Source organism: Strongylocentrotus purpuratus, unplaced genomic scaffold, assembly GCF_000002235.5.
Source record: "Strongylocentrotus purpuratus isolate Spur 01 unplaced genomic scaffold, Spur_5.0 spur5_scaffold_18, whole genome shotgun sequence".
In the NCBI taxonomy this organism is placed as follows: domain Eukaryota; kingdom Metazoa; phylum Echinodermata; class Echinoidea; order Camarodonta; family Strongylocentrotidae; genus Strongylocentrotus; species Strongylocentrotus purpuratus.
The window spans coordinates 23,389,441-23,416,107 of record NW_022145603.1 but is presented as its reverse complement, the minus strand read 5'-3'; the positions used below and the strand labels follow the sequence as shown (position 1 = coordinate 23,416,107).

Here is a 26,667-nt window from a genome sequence, read left to right as displayed (position 1 = left end):
TTTAGGTATTTAATTACGGTCAGATGAGCATCCAGGGGCCCGCCTTAGAGCCCTTGTTGGGGTCCAGGGGGCAGAGCCCCTGGAAGCTCGGGGGTTTTAGGTATTTAAATACGGTCAGATGAGCATCCAGGGGCCCGCCTTAGGTCCCTTAGTGGGGTCCAGGGGCAAAGCCCCGGAAGCTCAGGGGTTTTAGGTATTTAATTACGGTCAGATGAGCATCCAGGGGCCCGCCTTAGAGCCCTTGTTGGGGTCCAGGGGGCAGAGCCCCTGGAAGCTCGGGGGTTTTAGGTATTTAAATACGGTCAGATGAGCATCCAGGGGCCCGCCTTAGGTCCCTTAGTGGGGTCCGGGGGCAGAGCCCCCGTAAGCTCTGGGGTTTTAAGCATTTAATTACGGTCAGATGAGCATTTTTTATACCTTATTTGTGACATTGGCAGGTCACTTATTTTTTCTCCGTCTTTCTTTCTTTTTCTCTTTAACATACTTTTTCAAAAAAGGAGGGGGGGGGGGAGGGGGGGGGGGGGGGCTCGAGCCCAGCCACTTTGCAGACCATGACATAAAGGCTTCTAAATAAGCGTATTTCGCCCGACTGTAATTTGGGAATTTCTTATTTTCCAACAAACGCATAAGAAGGTATGACTTACAAAAAAAATGGAGAAAAAATGCCGGAAAATCATGTCACAACATCAACATTTGTATATCACTTGTTTCGAATAAGAAATACATCACCCCCCCCCCCCCCCCCCCCCCCATCAGTACGCCAACGTTCAGGGGCTCATGTCTTCTCACCCCTATAACAAAAAAACGGACACGCTTTCCCATTCTCGCACAATATGTCCACGATATGCGCGTATCGCTATTATAGAGACCTCCATTGATAAATACCGTATAGGTGGCATGCGCAATGTTTATGAAATTTAATTCCTGTGAACTTTCCTTTTTCTTTGAATGGAATTGTATATGTGATTTAATTCAGGTTTTTATTATTGTTACGTTCTTTTGGATTAAAAATACAAACCATGTTTACTCCTTTACTGTTTTTTTTGTTTTTTTTGGAGGGGGGGGGGGCGTTTTTGGGGGGCAAAAATGCGTTTTGCCCCCCCACTTTTTTGACTGGGGGGGCAACTGCCCCCCCTGCCCCCCCACTTCCGGCGCCTATGATGAAGTGTATGGTTCTAAACTTCTACTACATAATGAACAAAAGTTTCCACCAATCACTATATATGTACCGTTCTAAAAAAAAGAAAGTTCGTTGACTCGACTAGATGGCCAATAAAATTGGTAGTTAACGATGACGCAGAACACGCCTTCAAAACGGGGGAAACACTACTATGTTACTTGGATGATTTTTCCTTCATATTAAATGTATACTATTTTCAATGTTATTATTAAGTGTCTATGAAATGATATATTTTCTATTTTTAGATATTTTATTAAGATAATTGAGCTATTTTAAAAGCATTGTACAATCCTGAAAGTGTCGTTTTGGCATTGAAATTGAATTAATTTATATGCACCTTAGGAAGAGTGTGGTTTCCCCTTTTACATCGCACGATTCGACACGTGACTAAACAAACCGTAGTAAGATCACGTCATCATGTGTGAAGCCGATGTCTAGTCAGATTACTGCGCATGCGCTGTAGATGATCTTCACTGCATGCTGCAAAAGCACTGTACTGTACTGGCGATCAGGCAGTTCTCGAAAATAATTCAGTTGCGTAATGTTGACATTATCGCGAGAGACATTCCGATTTCTTGCCTTCGAGTTTAGAAGACTATAGACTACTAGACCCGTTTTAGCAATTTCTTATTCAAGCCGTGAGTCATTTACATCTCCATTTTACATCTGTCGGTAAAAATGAATATTTCGTTCGCAGGATGTGGATTTTTGGGCATTTATCACATCGGAGTCGCGAGTTGTTTTCGTGAACATGCCCCGCACATCATCGATAAAATAGCCGGAGCATCAGCCGGGGCACTCCTTGGAACTGTGTTGGTTTGTGAAGAGCTAGACCTCGGTAAGTTTATTAAAATAACTCCCCTTGATTCTAAGAAAATTCCTTATTTATTTTACCCCACAATTCCTTGAAGAGGTTTTTGACAGCAGTCCTTGTGTTTATTTCCCTCGTTTCATCACTGCACTGTTGCAGTTCAGCGTTGGGCGATGCGATGAATACGGTTTTTAAAAAGACAGGAATTGCTTGCCTTAGAAGGTCTAACTTAGATCTAGACCCTAGATCTTATCTAATGATTTCGGTTGTTAGGAAATAAATTTCTCACAAATAATATCTGAGCATCATATTTATAAGTTTAATTGGTAATTAATAATGTTTATGGTTGTGTTTAGTGTGTTTTGTACGACTGTGTTTTTCTGTTTGTATTCATTCACTCATTTGGGTGCGTCACTTTTACCGGTAGTACGATGTATGCTCAACTTGGCGCGGGATGTGTCAGGCGTTTTCATTGGTGTATTTAAAGGGCAGGTTGGGGGTGTGTATTCGAATAACCAATCAGAAACCGTGTTACATCTATCGTACCCGGCATATCCTATTTTGAGTCAACGTCAATGAAATGTGAATAGAAATAGACTCACTGGCACTTTCACCATCACCAAACTTGCAAAGAATTATTTCAAAAGCCCTTGCACATTAAGATTTAAGACTCTCCTGACTCAAGTTTTGCCACTTAACTTGGAGTTGGATCATGATAACTTAAAGATAGACCCAAAATAAAAAGTAAGAGTAAGATTAAGAAATGACAATCGAACCTTAATTGAAATCCAACATTCCAAGCAATTGGAAATGAGTCCTGTCCTTGGTCATATTTATCGCCAGGCCAAGGCACATTGAACCAAATCACATGGATACCTACAGGCTACATTGGATGACAAAATAATTACTTATTACTATGATAAATGTTCTTTTTTGTTGGGGTGTGACTTTATTTGAATTTGAACATCGAGATTGTGGAATGGTCTTCCCCAAATCCTTTGCTCTTGTCACCAGTTATCCATTTTCAGAACTCAACTAAAGACATACCTACATGTATTTCAGATTGCTTACAATTAGTCACTGCTTTTTTGTCTTTCCCAGTTAGAATCATAAAAAGACGTTTTTGGTAGTTTTTCTTTTTCAGTCTCATCAGTGCCTTTGATTATAGGCAACTAGATATTGGCGCTTTATAAATTTGTGGATTGGATTGGAACATGACGATCAATTTTTTAGAATCTTGCCATTGATGCAATGCTCGGCGTGCCCATGAATGTAAATGCTTAACCTGATTGTTAAACAGGTACATGTACATAAAGTGGGTCACACTATCACATTTTAGATTCCAATTGAACCTTAATTTTCCTCATATCATTGTTCTGATAAAAATGTTTAGAAATAACTCTAGAGCTCCATGTTATCTTTTCTACATTTGGTAGTAGAATATACTGAAGTATATTATTGACAGATGTCATTGTTCTATCTACCCATTCTACTGTAAGGTAATCAGTATTTGTTCTGGCAGAGATAATTACGTCAGTAAACATTCGCAGAAGAGTAAATGACAAACTCATTGTACATGTTTATGACTCTCATGCAATCATTGTAATGCCAGGACATGTGTGTAGAAAACGTGACATGAAAAGCGATCAACAGACCCTATTTTATCAGTGCGAGAAGATGAATGGCACATGTGTACTGTACGCTAATAACGGCTGCGGGAGCTAAAGCTAGGTCAAACCTTTTCAAAGCTCTTTGGAAGCGCGTAAGGACGTCATATCATAAAGTGTTAAGAGCTATACAAGAAAGGAATATTATTATTCCATGGATCTTGTGGCAATAGTTCTGCTTCAAGATGTTTTATATAATTGCATTTGTTCAGGTTCACAATTTGAAAAAGGAAACAAAAAGTCCCCATTGTCAGAGTACTGTATACCAATTAGCGTAAATTTGTAAAAGGAGGATCAGGTTTATCAATTTTCAGACTTGTTCATGTACATGTATATTTTATATGATGACTTCTGTTTTGAATGTTCAGTGAAAAAGTCAAAGATAATTATGTACCATGTTGGGCTTGTAAGTCTATTTCTTCATGTATATGTACATGTAGAGTAGTAACACAAAAATTCCAAATCTTAATCTAGGGTTAAACTTCACTAAAAAAAGAGCAACTTTGATATGTCCGAAATACTTGAAAGATTATTTATTATCGGGCGGCCTCCAACAAATAGATTCGATGCCGATAAATCGTCAGAAAAGGCAGGTCAAGTTGAAGAAAAAAAAAAGATCTGTCGTCCAATGTCCACATATTCGTTTCCTGGTTTAGTCAGTTTACATTCCACATGACCCTGACATCTTGATACGATAATATAAAGACTTAATGGCTTTACTCTATTTATTTATTTATTCATTTATTTATTCATTAAATTTGTTGGCAAGTAGCAGCAGGAGATGTTTGCAATATGTATTGTATTGTACAGTATATTATAAATTTAATTATTTATATCACTAACTAACTAAATGAATAAATAAGTACAACAAAAGATGGACAAGACGAACTATACAGTACGTCATACATGTACATGTACACTGTCACTGTACTTGTAGATTGTAGATCTACATGTACATGTTGTAAAGAATGTTTTGTACAGTACATGAAATTTCATGCAGCATTAAGGAAAACTCTTAATATTGGAGCTCACCTTTTTTTAAAGTTCAGAATCTCAGATTTCACCTACAGATTTGATATTAGTTTTGAACTTTTTAAACGTACAGACAGTACATGTAGTTTTTACCCCATTAATACTATTTCTAATGCACTACATTTTTTACTAGAAAATTCAGCTGTACAAGGATTTAGTGAAAACGTTGCCAATTTACATGGAGACCCCCAAAATGATCATCTTAGCCTTTGCAAATGGAATGAGAAAAAATAATAATAATAATAATGTATCTAGAAGATGATTCCAATCCCCAATGCTTACTGATCTCTAGATCATTGAATATGTATTGTTAAGGCCTTTGGGCATTAATGTTTGTGTGTAGTACATGTACCTTAGCTGTGTAAGGCCATTTGGTTATGTATTCACCATGCACAATGCCGCAAGGAGTTCCTGGAATTGTGCATACCCTAGTAAATACATGATCAGTTAGCCCTTGCCAGCTGCAGAATGTCCTTACGTACGTTAGGAAACAATTACTCAGGAATGATTCCTTGAGAAGGTCATACAGGCCTGATAATTATCTGATTTAAATTAGTTTTCCAGATTTTTTCCGTTTTTTTTTTCTCCGTTTTTTTTTTTCTCTTCCTGATTTTTTCCCCTTTTTGTTCTTCCTTATTTTCCCTATTTTTCCATATTTTTTCCATATTTTCTTACTCATTTAAGTGTTTCTTCATAATTTTCTCTGATTCTAGTTAAAATCACTGAGGATGTTCTGAAGACAGCCGCCAAGGCCCGGGCCAGGTCCCTAGGGCCGTTCCATCCCGGGTTTAACCTGCATCAGATCCTGGTGGACGGGATGGAGCGGATCCTCCCCATGGACATCCACAAGAGGGCCAGCGGAAGACTGCACATCTCGCTGACCAGGATGTCTGACCGTCAGAACGTGATGGTCAGCGAGTATGAAACGAGAAAGGACCTCATGGATGTAAGCTATTCTTGATTGTGGACAATTAAAGGGAGATGCATGCACAGTCAAACCTGTCTATAAGGACCTTTAAAAGACTGACAACAGAATTAGTAGGGTGATGAAATCTTGGTCAGCTGTGTTTGAAAATTATGTGATTTTCCTCAATGTTCCCCTCCAAAAGGAATGTATAAAGGGGGGGGGGGGGGGGGGCTGCATGTATGCCTACTTTAAAGGTATAGACCAGTAGTGGTAAAATTGCGGTTCAAGGGTTTTGGGTGCAAAATATCCATTCAATATTGTTTAAATATTGCCTTCAGAGGTTTAGATGGCAATACTTCAACCTAAATTCACAAAAAAAAGCAAAAATATATGCCCCAATGTTCAATGTTGAAGTGCATTCGCGATATCTATCCATGCTAGATCGGTAATTTACCAAATATATCAATTAGTAGGCGGTTTCCCGGCAAAATTTGTATCATCATGTATTAGTCAAAACATATTCTTTCACATGATTGGTAATAAGAGCTTCCATTTCATTTTTGAGAGGGGGGCGTTTCCAAAACTCGTCTTTACCTTCATAAGCACAATCACACCACTTTCTAGAATTCAAAACAAAACAAAATGTCATCCACAGTCATGAATGAACAATGACATTCTCCAAAATAACAAATGGACAATGGAAAGGAAATAGCTATGTCATATGACTTTCTGGGTGCTGCTGGTTCAAGGTCATTCACTGTACATGCAGGCAACCATTACAAATGTCAACAAACTTTCAGAGTGCTCAACGACGTGATGCTCTTGAATGCATAGTCCCTGTAGTATACCCAGGGACAGTGGTTTTCCTGTTAATTATAAAAAAAGATTGCGACAACTCATCATCTTTTTGTGGGTTTTTAACATTCATAATTATGCACATGTAGGCATTGTTAGTTTGGCTACATTTGAATGATAACATACAAAAAAAAAATATTTGACAGATGTACTGTAGTTAACATTTTTCTGTGTGATTCGTAGCATATGACACTGTCCATGTATTATTAAATTTACAGTACACATATATATTTGATAGACGGATTTATATCTACATTAATTATACAGTCTATGTACAGTGTTAATTTGTGCCGTGAGGTGGCCATGCAGTTGCGCATAAGTGGAATAAATCTACTGGTATTTGTTTCCCTGTATAACACATGAACAAAGCCTTCTTTAATTGTTTTGGAATTCAAGAATCAATAGAATAGTCCATTCACTCAAACTTGTGTAAAATACCAGTCACAATATTTCATTTGATGTGGGTGGAAGTTTTGGGTATTTCAGAATATTATGTTTTTTGTATCTTGTTTTAATAAATATCTCTGTGTCCTTCCATATTTACAGGCTATCCTATGCAGTGCTTTCATTCCATTTTATTCTGGTTTCTTGCCACCGACATATCGAGGAACGGTGAGTACAAGCTTCTTTCAGCATTTACGTACAGTGAAACCTGTCTATAAAGACCACTCAAGGGAGACAAGAAAAGTGGTCTTTATAGGGAGGTGGTCTTTATGTATAGGTTCCTTTAATGTTTCTATGGGAAACCATTTTCAAGAGAAAAAAATGCGGTCTTTGTAGACAGGTGGTCTTTCTATACAGGTGGTTACTAAAGCAGGTTTGACTTTAGTAAATATATTCTGATTGTGCTTTGCTATAAAATGCAGACATGTCGTGAATGATTGTAACCCTCTTCAGACAGAGGAAATAAAGGGGAAAAAACAGACATACATACACTATGAATATGACTGACAAAGAAAGCGGACAAAGTATACAGTTCCTCAGGTAGACAAAGGAACATCCCTTCACTGCTATTATGTAAAAACGTGTAGAACAGGTGTCAAATGCATGTTCAATTTTTTACATAATAGCAATGAAGGGATGTTCCTTTGTCTCCCTGAGGAACTGTATATTTTGTCTGTTTTCTTTGTCTGTCATGTTCATAGTGATACATCCCGTTGAATCACTGTATGAACATACAACAATAAACTCCGGCATGGGGAATTCCAATAAATCTCAATGATCAGTGTAGGGGAATTCCAGAATAAATCTGACATTTGTCAATGTTCAGTATAGACAGATACATGTATCTCAGTAGAGCAACGAACAGTAAAATGGACTCAAGCTCTTGGTCTGTAAAGTGTAATGATATACAACTACACATTTCCTTCTTGTAATAATAATGATAATGATAATACATGTACATGTACATGTATCTTGGATAAGTACTGTTTTCACACTGGCAATATTTTGCTTAACCCCATACTTTAGGTGGGGTTAAGGGGGGGTCTTAGCCCCACCTATAGTACGGGGTTAAGCCTATTCCACTTTCTGTTCAGACTAGCTTTTACCAAAGTGGGCTTAAGTTGGCTAACCCCACCTATAGTACGGGGTTAACTAACCCTGCAAAATAGCAGGGCTAACTCCGCAATTGTGGTGCTAACTCCTGCTAACCCCGCAATTGCGGTGCCAAGCAAATGAATGAGAACAGAAACGAAAAATAGTCCGGTACTACGCAATGGAGCGTATCGCAGCTGGCCAGATGCGAAGTATGTCCAATCATAACATTCACGATATCCGGGGTTAACGAATTGCAGTGAGAACAGCGTGAATTTTCTTATTCCAGAATAGGCGCTAGTACGGGACTAAAAACAGCGTGTGTGAAAAGCAAAAAAAAAATAGTCCGGGGTTAAGGATAGTACGGGGCTAGGCAAAGTATGGGGTTAAGCAAAACCAGTGTGAAAAGAGCACAAGATGCTGTTCTCCCTGAGAGCCCTGTGATCATATCATTACTTCACAAAAATATTTCTGCTTTCTACATGTTCATGCAATGTGTATGCATGTATTACATTTTTATGACAATTTTGTTTCATACATGTACATGGAGAATTAATTAGCCTTACTTACATGTATATAGACTCTCTTTTTTGGGTTCAAATTCATTCACCATATTGCCTCTAATTTGGGTAGTGCTACATGTTCGTACTGTGTACAATGAGTCATTTGCCATGTGAGAGATTGGAGGATAAGATTTCAGTTCAAAAGTGCAGCTTCTTTGCTCATGTTTCATTCATATACATGTACTGTACAAACATGTATATGTAGAATGCTTTATACAACGTACTCATGAAATGAAAGTATGATCCCTGTATTTGAATGTTGAATACAGTTAATTTACTATAAAAAGAGTTCTACTATACATACATGTAGATGTAGAGTGTGATATAGTCTTGATTGAGATGAATATGATGATACATACATGTACATGTACACATATAGCTCCAATAGAAAATGCTTTATTTTTATGATATGATACAAACTCAGTCTAAAGTTCGGTGAAATGCGAAAAAACTGTTTTGCAGGTACAATGTAGTTGTCATTAATCTCATGTAAAAAACAACGGCAACTTTTTTGCGGCGGTATTTTGCACAAAACCCGAAAAGGCCTAAAGAAAACAAATGCATGGTCTTAAATGTCAGTTGTTTCCCCCCCCCCCCTGAAAATAAATGACATTTTAACGATTTCAGGAGTCAGATAATACATTGTGTTTTTCCATGAATTGGCCCACTGCCAAATCTTACGCAATAGATGATACCTGCATTGTATATATCCAAAATAAGCTTATGCAAAGATTATGAGTGCAAATAGAATAAATAAATGGTTCCAATTGAATGTCCTTGCATTGTCGAGTTAACATGAGATTAACAAAGACAATCAATTGTTTATTTGACTTCTATCATATATGACTTGTATACAGTTAACCAAAATATATGAAACCCGGTGCAAAAACACCATGTACATGTACATGTATTATGTGAAGATATAGATTATAAACTTTAGGTGACCTTGCATTATTGCGTAATACATTAGAATAACAAAGATACTATTAACTGATAATGAAAATCAAACGACCTTGCATTATTGCGTTTTACATTAGAATCACAAAGATATTACCAACAGTTCTATTTTAGCTCTAGATGTCAAATGTTTATTTGGACTATTTCTGTATTCTATACTTATTACAATTGGATGTCCTTGCATTGTCCAGATAACATGAGATTAACAAAGACAATCAATTGTTTATTTGACTTCTATAATATATGACTTGTATACAGTTAACCAAAATACATGAAACCCGGTGCAAATACACCATGTATTATGTGAAGATATAGACTAAACTGATTGTGAAAATCAAATGACCTTGCATGTACATAACATTAGAATGACAAAGATAACCAACAGTTGTATTTTAGCTCTAGTTATCACTTGTTTATTTGTACAATTTCTGTATTCTGTACACTGTACTTATCTATAATTGGTCAGTATATTTCTGCTCAAATATTACTTCGAAAATTTTTTTTTATTTCATGCACATGAGGATCAGGACTAACATAACGATACAGATGTCTCGTCTTAATTGTCATGATGTGATTTATTGACTTTATTTGCTTCAAATCAAAATTTTAAAATTCTCATTTGTTACCTGTGGTGTAGCTGCAGAGGGCATGTTGCCCCCTTTTCTTTTCCAATTGAAGATTGGGGGGGGGGAGAAATTCAAAAGTGAGGGAGCAAGATGCCCCCCCCCCAAAAAAAAAAAAAAAAAAAAAAAAAAAAAATCAAATCAAAAATCGGGAGCCTTGTAATTTCATAATGCATCCAATTACATTTAATTGTAGTACTCTAAATTCTTGCCCCTTCCCTGGATGCCACTGCCCCTCTCAATTCATTGGCACATGCTAAACATTGGTCCTTTCCAATTATTGATCTATTCTAGCTTTCTTTTTTCTTTGACAGAGGCATGTGGATGGAAGTATATCTGATAATATACCCATCATTGACAAAAACTTCATACCGGTACTGTAAATAATGAGAGCTACGTTGTAAAAGCATTGCCCCCTCCCCCTTCCCTGGATTCCAGTACTCCTGCAATGTCTCACACTCATTGACTCAACCACTGATCATTTCAAATCTTTAAAGATAAAGACCAGTTATCGTCATGCGATTGCATTGTGAAAGAAATGTTGTGAAATCGATCAGAAAAGGTTGATCATCTAGCATAGATGTATGCAAGTTCTGGAATCATCAAAATGATAAGAAATCTGGCCCAGTCTTCATTAAGTTACAAGCGCTGTACACAGAAAGATGTATATGGGACTACGCACACGTGCACGACACATGTGTTTTATCTCTCACACACCAATAGATAAACTAATTTACCAAATATATCAATTAGTGAGCGGTTTCCCGGCAATTTTTTTATCATCATGTACGTATTATTCAAAACATATTCTTTCACATGATTGGTAATAAGAGCTTCCATTTCGTTTTTTGAAATTGGGGCGTTTCCAATACTGGTCTTTACCTTTAATCTATTCTTGCTTACTGTTTTGTTTTTACAGAGATACGTAGATGGAGGTATATCTGATAATCTACCCATCATTGATAAGACGTGTAAGACCATCACTGTTTCTCCCCTCTCGGGTGAGGCTGATATATGTCCCAGATCAGATGAATTCAGCGACTACCTCAATGTTACCATCTCAAATACAAATGTTCAAGTAAGTCATGATTATTTTCTGATTCTTCTTCTTCTTCTCTTTTCCTCCTGTGTTTTCATTCTCTGTCTTCCATTTGATCATCTTCTTCCCATTCTTCTTCTCCCCTCTTCCCCTCTTCTCCTGCTGCTCTTTCTTTCTCTCTCCATCTTATTGCCTTGTTGCTGATGTCATTATTCTTAACTCTTGTTACATACTAGTTTAAATCCATTGACTGGAGGAAAAGTCCTCAAACTAGTTTGTTTAATGTAAAAAAGCAGATCTATATGAGTAGCGTATTTATATTTTGAAATTTGAAGTGTCTTTAATTTGTTTTAATATTTTTTCCTATTTTTGTAGATCACTGCTAGTAACTTGTACAGAATGTGTAGAGCTCTTTACCCACCGGAACCAGCCGTGCTGAGCAGAATGTGCAAGCAAGGCTTCGAAGATGCACTGCTCTACCTCAAAACACATAGTGAGTTTATTTTCTTTCTCTCTCCTCTGCTATGCCCACTTTCTCTTGCCCTCTCTCTCCTCATCCTCTTTTTCCTCCCTCCCCCACTCTCTATCATCCCCTCTCTTTCTCTGTTTGTAATCCTACAGTGTATACCTCCATGTACTAAGGCTGTGCATAACAGTGTAATGAGGTACCCGAGTACACTCGCAGGCTTACAAGCAAATACTCGAATATTCGGACGCCATGTTTTTTTATTGAATTTTTTTGAATTTTTTGATTGTTTGATTTTTTGATTTTTGTTTTTTGTTTGCCATCACCATACCACTGGAGCATTATCCCAGGTCCGTCACCTAAACGCTTGCAATTTTACTTCGAGTTGCAGTTGAAGGCGCCGATTTAATAATAATAATAACAGTAACAATGCTGTTTTAAAAACCAAAGATGGCAGAATAATCCATTTTCCTCCTAGTCTAAACAGAAATTTGGACATTTGGTCCCAGTTTCTGAGTGGTGAGTTTGACAGTGCGCTCCCTGGCACGGGTAAGCGTCGGCCTGGACAGTGCCAGGTGACCGGGATTTTTTTTTTTTTTTTTTGCGGCTGAATATTCGAGTACGAGAAATCGACTTGAGTAGTTGTCAACAGTGCGGGTACTCGAGCATTCGACTACTCGTCGTAGCCCTACCATGTACAGTAAAGTATCATGCTTATTCGACTTAAAATTTGAATAGTGCAGCTATAGGAATGTAGGTCGTTATAAAACTCTCCTTATTTTCAAAAATTATTTTGCAATATTTTGCTACATTTAGGCTGTCTCCAGTCTCTAAGTATCCAGAAACATGTACTTGCTATTTACATGTACTGCCTATCTCAATAGAGTAGAAATGTAATCACACTATGTAACTACATGTGTCACGCTCATTAATATTTCATTCAGTTGGTCAGTCATTGACAGGCTGAAGTTTTGGCGCTTTTCCAAGTAAAACAATCAATTGCACTTGGCAGCAGTCCCAATGTCATTGGAAACAAAAGCAATTAGGACTAATCGACATACAGTATGTGATGGACTTGGGTTGGAAGGTGATGTTAAAACAGATGAATGTACAAATAGTGTACATGTACATGTAGATGTTTGACTCTACTGCAAGGGAAAAGGGGGGGGGGGAGAAGAGAAGATTCATATAGGCTGATTAACTGAAAGGCAAATACAGAGAGAGAAGGAAAGTGTACATGTATGTGTGTGTGGGAGAGAAAGAGAGAGAGAAAAAGAGAGAGAGAGAGAGAGATGGGGAAAAAGGGGGGGGGGGGGTAGGGTGGGAGTAGAGATGATGAGAAAGACAGACATACACCCATATATTATACAGACAGAGAGATACTTGTAGAAAATATACTGGGGCCCATATTTAGGAATACAATGGATGAGAGAACAACAGTAATATTGATATCTTTCAAGTTTTAAGTCATATGGCTAATACCAAGCAGGGAATAATTTTCCTCAAATTTTTTGATTAGCAATTTCAGCTGATGGATAAATATTTCAAGTGAAATTCTGTACATTTCTATGGAAGAAAACTGCTACACAAAAGATATTATGTATAGCAGTCATGCAAAAATGCATAGCAAATTGCGATGCGATACCAGGAAAATTATTCCCTGCCAAGCAAGGTATACAGTCTATCAGAAAAAGAAACATACATGTAGACTCATGTAAAGGGACAAAATGTATGTAGGTCAGGGATTGTAATTTACAAAGAAGATGAAGCGTAAATATTATTGCTCTAAAATGATAATACATGGGTACAAAGATCAATATTATGGTTCAACGGAGGGAGATGCACGGGGAAAGAAACATAGGTCACGTTTGTTTACATTTAAACATAATGTACACAATGTCAATGTGAAAAGAACAGATATACCTGCCCTACATACTTGCTTGCCATCCAGACTCAAGGGCCGAGAAGAAGAAACAGATTCACGTAGGGAAAATATATATATGCAGAGCAGAGAACATACAAATGAGGTACCTGTAATGTGTAAATATTATTGCTCTAAATAGGGTATTGAATACATGCACATTGGCACAAAGATCAAGATATGTTTCAATGGCAGGAGATTCGCGGGAAACATCGGTCACGTATGTTTACATTTTAACATTAAGTACACAATGTCAATGTGAAAAGAACAGATATACCTGACCTACCTATTTACATGTTCTTGCTTGCAGCCATCCAAACTCAAGGGCCGATAATTGACTTGGCTAACATCCAATGTTGCAGTCAAATGCCGTCTTGTGCCCTACTTATCAAACAACAAAGAAATACATGTTGGCGTACTGACATACAGTGTACACGTACATGCACATGTATGTTGCGAATCTATTACATAATTGTTTCTAAAATACTGTTTACAAGTACGCGTATGTGCAATAGACTATTTTTGTAATGTAATACAATTTTTATGCATTAAATCTTTGTTAAGTGCCATGTTACAAATTATTCCTGTCACCTGTTACAAATAAAAAACAAAAAAAGTATTCAACAAAGGCCGTAATTCAACCAGTACGCCTTTCATTCTTGAGTTGTGAAAACACAAAATTGACAAGTGGTATGAATGATTTAGTTGTGTATGTAGAATTAATGTGAAGTTTGTAGGGTTAGTATTCTTAAAGTGACTCAATAACATTGCCTCAGATTCTGAAACAAAATCCTAGATTTAGCTCATGCTGCAATGATATTAATTATAAACCTTAAGAATCCCATTACTTTTACAAGCAGATCGCCTGTCTGATTATCAAGATATTTATGATTAGAATTTTAATTTTTTTTTTTTTTTTCCTAACAGTTTTTAAAACAATACAGTCTATTGGGGAAAATGAACATCGTAAAACCGGTCACTCAAAGATAGTTATTTTTTTGAGGCTCTTCACGCACCTTTTGAAGCGCAATTTTTTTAGGGCTTCAATATTACACCATATCACAGACACTGATAACACGTACATGTAGGGCCATGCATCTCAGATTTAACATTTCAAACAGTGCCTTAAATTTTTGGTTTGCAGCTTGCCATGGTCAAGAAGGACAAGTACATATTATACATATAGGTCATAGGTCAAATTTCAGTACCAGTAGGGGCTGAATTGAAGAAAGAAAAAAGGCATTTTTAACTTTTTAAGAACAAAAAGATATTTCCGTTCCTCTTGCTATCTCGGTCTTTTTGCCGGCCGCTGTTCAAATATTTGTCCGCTTTTATCATCACTGGGTGCCCTTTATTCTGATATTCTGGCAGACAGCTAGCTGCCAAGATATATTGTTCTGAGATGTAAACAGTAACCCAAGAATAGAACGAAAGCTGTCCCAATAATCCTTGATGATTAGTCAGGCTCCTAACCACACAGAAATGTGTGTCGAGCAAAACAGGTTCAAATCATCATCCACGTGCTTATTGCAACTGTTAAAGATAAGGGGCCTTTATGTTGCAAGATTGGTCTGTTTTTATACATCTTTTTCATTATTTCATTTTTATTTGAATTTATTGATAAACTGATCCACAGATTGATACACACAGTTCACATTTTTTTTAAAATATACATGTATGTGGATAATGATTACATTAAAAAAACAAAATAAATAGTAAACTTGACAAAGAATCACTTTGACAATAGCCGTGGTTCAAATAAAAAAGAATTTTACTTCAGAGTTATAATAAATATGAATAATTCTAATAGAGATTATTTAAAAAGTAAGGATGAGAGAAAAGATAAGCTTTGAAAGGTAAAAGAGGAGAGAAGAGAGAAATTGAAAGGTTTGGGGAGGGGGGTTGAGAACTCGCTGCTTCATTATATTTATAGGTGACCGTCATTTCACAGGACTTTTTAGATATTTGTAAATATGGGAAGAAAAAGAAATTAATGACAATTAATAATCAAGGAAACAGTGACCATTGTGACCAAAAACCAAGAACATGAATACCACAAATGTAAACAAAGAGTGAATACGGTATACAGTCAAACCTGCTTTAGTGACCACCTGTACAGAAAGACCACCTGTCTGCAAAGGCTACATTTTTGTTTCCCTTGAAAATGGTTTCTCATTGAAACATGTACTAAAGGAACCTGTACAGTACGTAAAGACCACCTGCTGATAAAGACCACTTTTCTTGTCTCCCTTGGGTGGTCTTTACAGACAGGTGCACTGTACTTCTATGAAAAACTCTAGCATGGGATAATATGTTCTATAAAAGAGTACCGGTAAATGACTTTGCACAAATGAAAGGGTTTTTAAGGATGATATTTAAATACAGAGTTGAGTGCTTGTCATTTAATTGCACTGTGAAAGAATATGGGGGAAGCTATTGAGAAAGGATGATCATGTAGCAAGTAAGTATTGGTGTAAACTGGGAGGTTTTTGAATCATCAAAATATAAAATTATTGAAAGGGACAGTGTTTCCTTTTAAAAGATCTTGCAAATTTTCTCTACCGAGTATTTTTTTTCTTCAAAAGTTGAGAAGAAAAACTCATTTCAGGACTATTGGCCCAGCTTCACTAAAATGGACAGCATATCACCAAAAGAACCTTGCTAATTTTCTCTACCTGGGATTTTTCTTCTTCAAAGGGTGAAAAGAAAACTAATTTGAGGCCTGCTTGAGGTATCAGTTGACTTGTTATGAATAGTGAAACACTGGTGCAAATCTGGTGCAAAGTTCACTCAACTTTTCGGTTCCAAAGTGAGGTGGAGTGTACAAAGGTTTACCCTAGATTGATAACAATTCAATTGTTCAGTTTCAAGATAATGCACAGCCATTTTTAAAACAAAGTCAAAATCTATGTTCGCCCACAAATGCTGGCTACCAACAGTATGTTTTGTTTTTTTAATGTGGGGATTAATACATGTTTTGCATGTACATGTAGATGGTTGAGGATGGTTGTGGCATTGAGCTTGAGCTATTCTGCTTTGACCCAAGCAGTATCTGCTAGCCAATCTTGAAATATTGGAACCTTTTTTCAATTTTAATTTTATCTCTGGCCCAAATTTCTAGCAAGGCCCTGTTCATTGGGAAACTTCCCCCCCCCTCTCTTGCTTGTCAGTGACTTTTGAGACCTTAGACAACTCCCCCCCTCTGCCCCAAAGGAAAATATGATCTACAATTATACTCCTAGCTTAGCCACCAGTTGATATTAAGTACTGGCATCTAAAATATCCATCTTTTGATGGTGTTAAGATGGGAGAAAGAGTTATTTCTAAGAGGCTCATACATAATGGACATTTGTAATTAATTGATTTTAAAATCCAATAGTGGCCAAAAGGCAAAATTTACAGAATCCTGCAAGTCATTCATGTATATGTATAAAGAGATTTGCACATTGATTATGATGTAAGAAAGTCTCAGTCACTCAGAATTTCTGTTTCTGTTTGTCTTTAACGAAGGAAAACACGTGTCTAAAGTTTGCTTATGCTTCTAATCAAAGAAGGGCAGGGGTCAAATGATTATCAGTCGGTGACCTACATAGATATAAAGATAAATTTGTGTTATTTTGGGTTTTTTGTTTTGACATATTAGTGTTTACTTTTCTGGGTCTAAACTATTATACCTGTAGCTGATAAGGGTTTACAGAGTTGCATCGCATGCATTGTTAAAATATTTTGAACAAAATAAACGTGCATGTACATGCATGTACAGTTGATGCAGTTAACTTTAACTTCATAGGGAAAAAAACTTGATGTATTTGAATATTAAACTATCAAGTATTACTGTATATCTACCAAGTTATTATGTTGGGCTTGAAGGAAAAATTGATTTTGTAATCTGCTGTTAAGCTTTGTCTTTGTATAGTCATACCATGTATAGTATATAATGCATACATGTAAGTATGTATCCTGAATATGTACATGTATACTGTCAATGCATATACAAGGATGTCCTCCGGTATCCGCACTATTGATACATTTTATCCTTTCACTTTATTAATCCTTTACATTCTGCACTTATTCCATGCAAGAGGCACATACTGAAGTGACAGTCCCATTCGATATGTCTAGTCAACACAAGGATGTCCTCAAGGCCTTCAAAGACACTTCCCCTGAACAGGCACAGATTTACTGTCTTTCTCCAAATTCTGTCCTTTCCTGGAAGGGCTTCTTATTTTGTTTGTCAAGGCAATACAAGGATATACTCTGTTAGACCTACTATTAATAATCTTTTATACTATTTATTTCATTATCCTTTTCCCTTACAGCACTTATTCCATGCGAGAGGCACGTATTTAAACGCCGATCCCACTCGGTATGTCTAGGCAACACAAGAATGTCCTCCAGGCCTTCAAAGACAATACCCTCGAACAGGCGCAGATCTACAACCCTGCTCCGACACACACAGTCCAATCCCATCATGGATTCCACATTCCCCAGTACGTCATCGTCTCCTCCCATGAGGGCTTCAGATGGGAGATGGCGTCTCCAAGAGGAGTCGGATGGGGAGGAAGAGGAGGAAGAAGATGCACCGGACTGTATGGTGAGCATGAAGCACAAATAAGAAATACAAATAGATAAAAGAAGCACATCCATTCACACAATTTATTTCCAACATAAAAACCCACATTAAAAAAAAAATCACTAATCATTGTGAAATTATGATTTATGATGGCGCAAAAATAAAAATGGCAAAAGGCATGTTGAAAATGATCCCTGAAGTGATAAGGATGCTTTGAAAATAGGATCCTACCCTTTGACCCTTTTAATGATTTTCTGGGTAAAGGAAGGAGATTGCATCCTCAATTCCTAAAAATTTTGCTCTTAAAACTCAGATTGAGTTCCGGTCATGTGATTATATTGTGAAAGAAACTAAATAATTTATACTTTGAAGTTTTGGAATGATTAAAAGGAAAAGAAGATCATATAGATATATCTATATATATATATATATTATGTACATGTTTTGTCAAAATTAGACTTTGAATGCTTTTTCTCTTTGTTTATCTTGAACAGGGGATGTTACATGAAGAAGAAGAAGAGGTTGACGAAGAAGGCAAGATGTGGGTCGATTGGGATGACAACGATTTCTTTGAGAATCGTCCCTGCGAGAGGTGTGAACACCACTCCAACAAACTCAAACTAGTCAAGAGTTTACCACCAGAAGTAATACAAGGTATGTAGCACAGTTCACATTTTTATTACGTTTTAGAAGCGTAATATTCATACAATATGGACACAACTCTGATCAATTTAATTTGTTGAGTGTTTACCACCAAATGTAATTCAAGGTAAAGAGCACAGTTCACACTATCATGTTTTAGAAGCATAATATTTATACAATATGGACACAACTCTGATCAAATTAAATTTGTCAAGAGTTTACCACTGAATGTAATTCAAGGTATAGAGCACAGTTCACACTATCATGTTTTTAGAAGCGTAATATTCATACAATATGGACACAACTCTGATCAAATTAAACTTGTCGAGGGTTTACCACCAAATGTAATTCAAGGTGAAGAGCACAGTTCATGTTATATCATTTAGAAGTATACTACTGATATTATGCGAACACCACTCTAGACATGTGAACACCAATTCAACAAACTTAAACTAGTGAAAAGTTTACCACCAGAAGTAATACACGTTATGTAGCACAAGTTGTATTAACAAACATGGACAACAATGAACGAATCTACTCCAAAATGTCATTCAAAGTACGTGTATAGCACAGAGCTGTGTAAAAGCACAGAGAACAGATCAAAGTGGAACTAATGTAAATATAATAGATCATGTGTTTAACTATAAATTTACATGTAAGCATTGACATGCATTCATTGTATTGTATTGCGTGCATAGAGACACATCGTTGTGCCATAAAAACGTTATTTATCATTCATATTTATCTTTTCAACAGTGCTGCACTCCGCATGTCATTCCCTAAACCCTAGCATCTGGAACTACATCACAAAGAGCCGATTAGGTTCTGTGGTCTCCTTCGCATCTCTGCCGTGTGTCTTGCCTCTAGAAACAGCTTACTGTTTAGCCATCAGGTGAGTTTGTGCAGTCTGTCCACTTAAAGCTAGACCAGAGTTAGTACACTTTTATGGATACTGGATATTGTCACTAAGGTCTCGTCCAGATATGAAAAACTTTTTTTAATGATGACATAAACTGCATCTTGTAACACAGAGCTCAGTTAATATGTGTAGGACCTATGTTGCATGCAGTTGCCATTTATTTGCATGTAAAAAAACATCAGCGTTTTTATTACGCCGTCATATTTTAATGAGCCTTCAGCACCTAGGCACATCAAATGGTGGCACATCTTGTATGCCCCCTCTGAATCCCCTAAAAAATCTTGTGTTTAAAGATATATGTGGATAAGGTGGATATGCATGAATGATTTCAGATGCTTATCCATGTACAGTATGCAAAAATGTCCTTTAGCAAGACATCAATCTGCCTTTGCTGCTCTCAATCCAGATGTAGTAAATGGGCAACTGGTAGGAATAGGCCATTTTCGTAATGTAACCAAATTTAATGCATAGGTCTTTGTGATGTGCCTCAATACAAATTATTTCATTCACCTGATAGGAATAATAGTATTTCAATAGTCAGAATGCAACTGCATATATTAAGTATTGCTAGGTAGGTCAAGCCATAATGTTTGTCCAACCTGGCAACAACTAATGTATGCAGTTAGGATTCTGTCTATTGAAATACTATTATTCTTTTCAGGTGAATGAAATAGTTTGTATTGAGGCACTTCACAAAGACCTATGCATTAAATTTGGTTACATTACGAAAATGGCCTATTAGTTCTCCTTGAATGCTTTCAGCGCCTTAGGGCAGATGGTCTAAAACCAGGGTAATAATAGTACTTTGTAGGTGCCTTCAACATCCCCTGGGATGGATAAGTGCAATATAGATGGACAATGTAAAAAATGTTATAGTGACCTCTTGACCTTTGACCTTTGACCTTTGAACAGGTTAACAAGATGGCTGCCTCATCTTCCGTCTGATCTGAGGTGGTTCCTGAGTGGTCTTACAAACATCCTGCATCTGATTGCCTCCAACATGGGAGACATTGATATCAAGAAGTTTGAAGCACAGTAAGTAAAATAAACACCACTTAAAGAGAAGGTTGAGTTCTGAGAAGAGGTGAACAATAATGTGTGAGCATTATCATTGTTATTATGCAAGTGTGGAAGAACATCAGATCAAAAATGTTTCCTGAAAAGCATGGCTCTTCAAATGCCTTAATATTCTAAATATGGCACATATTTTGTGTAGTCCCATGTACATATTTCTGTGTACAGTGCTTGTAACTTTACTAAGACTCAGCCAAATTTCCTATCATTATCATTATCTGCATTTGCATCTGTCTGTGACGTACAATCACCAGCATCTGGTTGTCGCGTACGTTTGGGATCATCATTATGATGATTCCAGAACATTGCAGTACACACCGATACTTATATGCTAGATGATCAATCTTTTTTAGTCAATGACTAGAACTCAACTTTATCTTTAATCTACTATAATTGCAACTGCTGCCGTTACTACCGTTGCTAACACTATTCCCACTGCTACTACTACTGCTACTATTGCCATCATCATGTGTGAAAGTAAACCCACTGATCCTTTCCAAAAATATAATAAATCCCTAACATGAAAAACATTTCCCTAGAAATCTGAAGGTAGGATCACATTTGTTTAAAGCCTATCAGCATTAGTTTGGCCAGGAGGGATTAGACCTCCCTGCATGGTCACTGACAGGTGGTTATCTCATCAAATCAGCTCTAAGTTAACATAAAAAGAAGGGGACCATGGGGGACCAACGGTCACCGCTTAGGCATTGTTTGCTATATAGAGGGCGTGAGTAGCTATAAATAGTAAAGTGAGGCTTTAAAGGGGGAGGGGAAGAGGAAGGAGTAGCTTTGTGAAATAATCACGATCACAGGTGATGTCATTGTTTCTATCACAATCACTTTTGATCATGTAACCAAATAATTTGTTCTTGTTGTTGACATTATTCCAGATCAATCTTTTTTATTGGTAAGTCTTCTTATATTTGAAGTGCAATTTAGATTAAAGATGAAGTTGAGTTCTGGTCATGCGATTACATTGTGAAAGAAACGGTGTGAAATCGACCAGATAAGGTTGATCATCTAGCATATAAGAATTTGTGTGTATTGCAAGGTTCTGGAATCATCAAAATGATAAGAAATTTGGCCAAGTCTTGGTAAAGTTACAAACACTGTACACAGAAAGATGTATATGGGACTACACGAACACGTGGCGTAAAAAACCTACCCCCCGAGTTTTACGAGTTACATGACATATTTAGAATATAAAGGCATTTGAAGAGCCATGCTTTTCAGGGAGCATGTCTTATCTGAATTCTTCCACACTTGCATAATAAGAATGATAACGCTCACAAATTATTTTTCACCTCTTCCCAGAACTCAACCTTCTCTTTAAAGTGGTTGGTGTTAGACATTGTCAGGGTTTTGAGTGATTATCCAGACAAGCATTACGAGACTTGACTGGGTATATAAGGCCTAAAAAACAGAAGATGTTGTATTGCCCTTTAGTTGCCAGAACCTGGGTCGGTTGGTCTGTTTTCTTTGTTTTTTTCTTGTGTTTTGGGGGTCCCCTTTTCCCCTCAAAACAGCAACCGTCGCCCCAAAAAACTCTAAACCGCAAACGTCGCTTAAATCTTGCTGGTTTCTAGCTGGTACAGTGCATGGTATATACACATGTCACTGTGTTTGCTAGTTTCTGAATCAAATCTATGGTGTGATGGTCTTATTCACGTTTTTTTATATTTCTTTTACTGTAATTGGAGGTTGCTTTCCCTGTTCCAAATCATGATCGATTTACATGTATGTACATGTAAATCAAGATCTTTGTTTGAATTATTTTTCAAGTAACTTTATGAGACTCTGCTCACATTAGTTAGTGGGGAGTTTTTGGTTCGATCGTGTTAGGATTTAAAACAAGTTTGATTGTTTTGCTGGGATATCTTCGGTGTCTTACTTTCCCAGTACTACATATGATTTTCATAAAAACAAACCATAGGCTGTACATCCACTGCTCTGCATCAACCAATCAGGGCCCTGTTTCATAAACATTGTTTTCAATAACAAATGCTAAATTTCTATGACAAATTTGCTCTCAGCCAATCAAATGCGACGATTTCAGTAGCTTATAACAGTTATTGTAACTTGTTATTGATAACAAGTTTTATGAAACATGCCCCAGTTGAGCTCACAGGGAAAGGGTCACCACATTATTTGTTTAAATCTTAACTGTTTCCATTAGGAAGTGAAATGGCTAAATGCAAGAGTTCCTGAAAAAAATCTACAAATTATTTCTATCTTTATTTAGACAGTTTTTATTTTGATTTTTTACTTAGCAGATCAAGGATTTTTTAAAAAGTTTGCTTATTTGGGGTTTCTCACTCACCTTTTCCCTTGGGGTCTGGAGCTGAATTGGATAACTGTGTTCACCAGGGGGGTGTTTCACAAAGACTAAGATCGACTTCAAGTTGGACTTAACTATGGCAGGCTGTTCATACCACTGTTTTCTCTCACCATTTACTGGCATTGGTCTCTCAAGGGACGTACAAATCATGGTCACAAATCTACAGAATTTACATTTTTGTGATAGTTCATTATTGAAGGCAAAAAATATCATCTAAAGATCATAATTGAGAGACCAATGGTGAGATCAGCTAGTGGCATGACAGGCCTGCCATAGTTAAGTCCAACATGAAGTCAATCCTAGTCTTTGTGAAACACTTCCAAGGTGCTTGTTTCCATTTAAACACTGTGATTTTTGAAGCCCGGCTTGTCTAATCATCTCCTGCTATCTTTCTCCCTTTTCTAGATTTTCATGCAATTTTGGCCTGCAGCTTGAACCGGAGCACATGTCAGCTCTCGCAGGCTACCCAGTCACTCCCGACCGCGCCTCCGACCACGCCCACGAACTCCAGGCTCTTGACATCGCCACAGCGACACCACGACGTCACAAGCTCAACTTCCAATTCAAAATGGACGTCCAAGCGGAGGGGCTGCCGGACTGCGTCATGGACACCTTCGACTTCTCCGAAGATCTCAACGAGCTTTCCATCCCGCGACGGCGGCGAGTCACAATGAACCAACACCACGCTCCAGCTCACCCCCTGGGAGTCCGCTCGGTGATTATGACAGCTTCGACTACACGCTCAAAGTCAAGCAGGAAATGGACGACGTCCTCACGTATCATTATCTCAAAGTTACGCAACAAGTCGATCCGGCAAATGGACACGGTTCTGTCGAAATTGTGGAAGTCTGATGCCTTCCTTCAAATAGTTTGTTCTCATGAATTCTACTGAAGTGCAATGTTTATAGGTGTATACGGATGCACTTTGACGATGTGATGGACTGCATTTTCTCCAACAATGCAATTATATCATAACTTTAATGTGGCTAATAGAGATTAGGTTATATGTCATAACATGAGTTATGACATGGATAATGCATTTCTAGAGGAGAGGAACTTTTACGAGATAAAAGTCTATAACCTTAACAAATTTTTCAACTCTTTGGGGATATTATGTTTTGTACATGTACGTGGCATTGTCATTGCAGTACTAGTTGTATAAATGTAGAGCAAGCCATATTTTAATAAAACTATTTATCTTCCCATTGTCCAGTATTTATTTGAAAGTGATAACTTTCTTTTAGTACTTTGGTCAAAATGTGTGTGCCTACCTTTCATACTTTGCTGCTAAAAGTTCGTTTGAAGGTCAATGTGAAGGTGACTGTGAAGGTCAAATTCAAGGTGATTCCGACCTTCAAACTCTGAAGGTCAACATGCCAGTGAGTTTTACCTCACAATTTTTGTAGTCAATACTATGATGGCTGACCGTGATATTCTTGTGACGGTCATTGTCGAGGTGAATTTGACCTCCAAACTCTGGACAAGGTCCGTGGGGATATGATTTTGACCCTCATATTCTTATGAAGGTCAAATTCAAATTCAAGGTGAAATCAACCCTCAACAAAGGCTTGTTCAGATATGGCGTGGTAAATTGCTGCCTAAAAAAAAGGTGCTTTTAAAACGTGTAAAATGAAAGGCACCCATGCAGCTCTGTGTTATAAGATTAAGAAGTGTGAGTTGTATTACAGTTTAATTCATCTTTAAAAACCTGCCATATCTGAACGAGCCTTAATGGACTTCCAAATTAGATGTTGTACATCAATGGGGTTCGAACCCAATTGGAAAGTATGCTATCATGAAATTCACTTCAACATGCTAAACATGGCCATCATGAAATGGGTGGTTCTTCAATCAAGCTTTATTTACGAGAGAATACAGTTTGAGGGTCGATGAATGATGTGTCCTTTCTGTCATTCTACGTTTATGGTGCTAAAAAGATCATGATGTACATGTATCAGCCTGTATCCTAGATACCACATACACACTGCACAAAGAAAAATGTAATATTTGAAACACATTGATGTCATTTATGTCATTGTAGTATTATTGTAGTAATGATACTATGACATGTCAATGTACATCAGAGATACAACATACACACTACGTAGAGCAAAATGTAAAATCGAAACGCACTCATGTTATCATGCCGTTGTTGTTGTATTAATGGTGCTATGAGGTGTCAATATGCACCTGAGATACCACATATCGGTACATACTAGTTTAAGAAAAATGTATTACCAAAACACTTGTTTCAATGGAATTTCTACAGCTTTATATAAAGACTTGTGACAGCTTTGGCAGATGTGCTACAACCATGGGCATTATATTCAATTACAGTGAAACCCGCATATAAGACCGCTGAAGGGAAAACATAAAAAGTGCTCTTTATAGGCTGGCGGTCTTTATATACAGGTTCCTTCAATGAGAAACACTATTCTACGGAAATGAAAAATGTGATCTTTATAGACAGGTGGTCTTTCTATACAGGTGGTCGCTAAAGCATGTTTGACTGTAAAGGTACATGCACAAAGAGGCATTACATGAAATTTCCACAAAGGCAGCTCTGCTTTTTGTGCCTACATGTATGTAAGCTTTATTGTGTCTTATTTCCATCTGTGTAAAGTGTGTGTTTATATACTGTATATTGGATAAATCTTATGTATAGTCAACTCATGTAACTCTGTGCCAATGCAACATCATATTTGTCAGTGAACTTTGACCTTGGTCTGAAATTCTGTTTTTAGTCAGAATTTCAAGGAATCTGTAGGGGTTCATATTGAACGTTCAAAACAAAACGAAAAACATACATGAATCTGCAAACTAATTTTGTTAGGATATGAATGAATAGAAAGTAATGAGCTAAGAGATATATAGAGAAAATTGGGTCATTCACAGATTTGTCGATCAATAGTTCATGAAGTCCCATATGCGTTTAGACTTGTCTTTGGTGTATATGGACTTGTCTTCGGTGTATACTCTGTATGTGATTTTCAGCAAAATTTTATAAGTTGTTACTACACACTGCTGGTCTAAATAGATGATTTAGGGCAATTCAAACAATGCAAGGTGAGCTTTAGCTATAACTTATTCTTGCATTGTAGTTCTGGAATCAAAAATCCAGATACATGAACCGTTAAAAAGCTTAGTTTTACAGTTGCAATCAAATACCAAAGAAATAGAACTAGAACAAAGTAATTGTCTGTGTTTGGTATGACCATTAAGATACTGTTTCAGATACCAAAGAAAAAGAAATTTGTGTGGAACAAAACAATTTTCTTTTTTTTTCTTTTCTTTTTTTTTTTTTTTTTTGGGGGGGGGGGGGGTCTGATTTCATTTATCTTGTTTTAATATCAGACAATGACTGTGTCAAGTACCCGTAATGCTGTGTACATAAGATATATTATTGTGCTACGGGTATAGAAAGACATTACCAACAGTTATTCTGAGAAGTTATTGAAAATATTATGCAATATATCTGTCATGATAAATGTTATGATTTGTCAAGAATTCATTTTGTGTGTGCAGGGACATCTATTCTTATCATATACATGAACTTCTCATAGA

At 37.0% G+C, this 26,667-nt stretch overlaps 1 protein-coding gene across 1 annotated transcript; it reads left to right on the top strand.

The window, feature by feature from the left end:
• Positions 1-1,696: 1,696 nt before the first annotated feature.
• Positions 1,697-26,345, top strand: LOC582648. Its single transcript, XM_030989515.1, has 10 exons — positions 1,697-2,018; positions 5,404-5,636; positions 6,999-7,064; positions 11,051-11,209; positions 11,546-11,663; positions 17,877-18,151; positions 18,625-18,784; positions 19,529-19,664; positions 20,604-20,726; positions 23,509-26,345. The coding sequence occupies exons 1-10, from the start codon at positions 1,859-1,861 to the stop codon at positions 23,993-23,995; spliced, it is 1,917 nt and encodes a 638-aa protein (XP_030845375.1). The 5' UTR covers positions 1,697-1,858; the 3' UTR covers positions 23,996-26,345.
• The last annotated feature ends 322 nt before the right edge of the window (positions 26,346-26,667 follow it).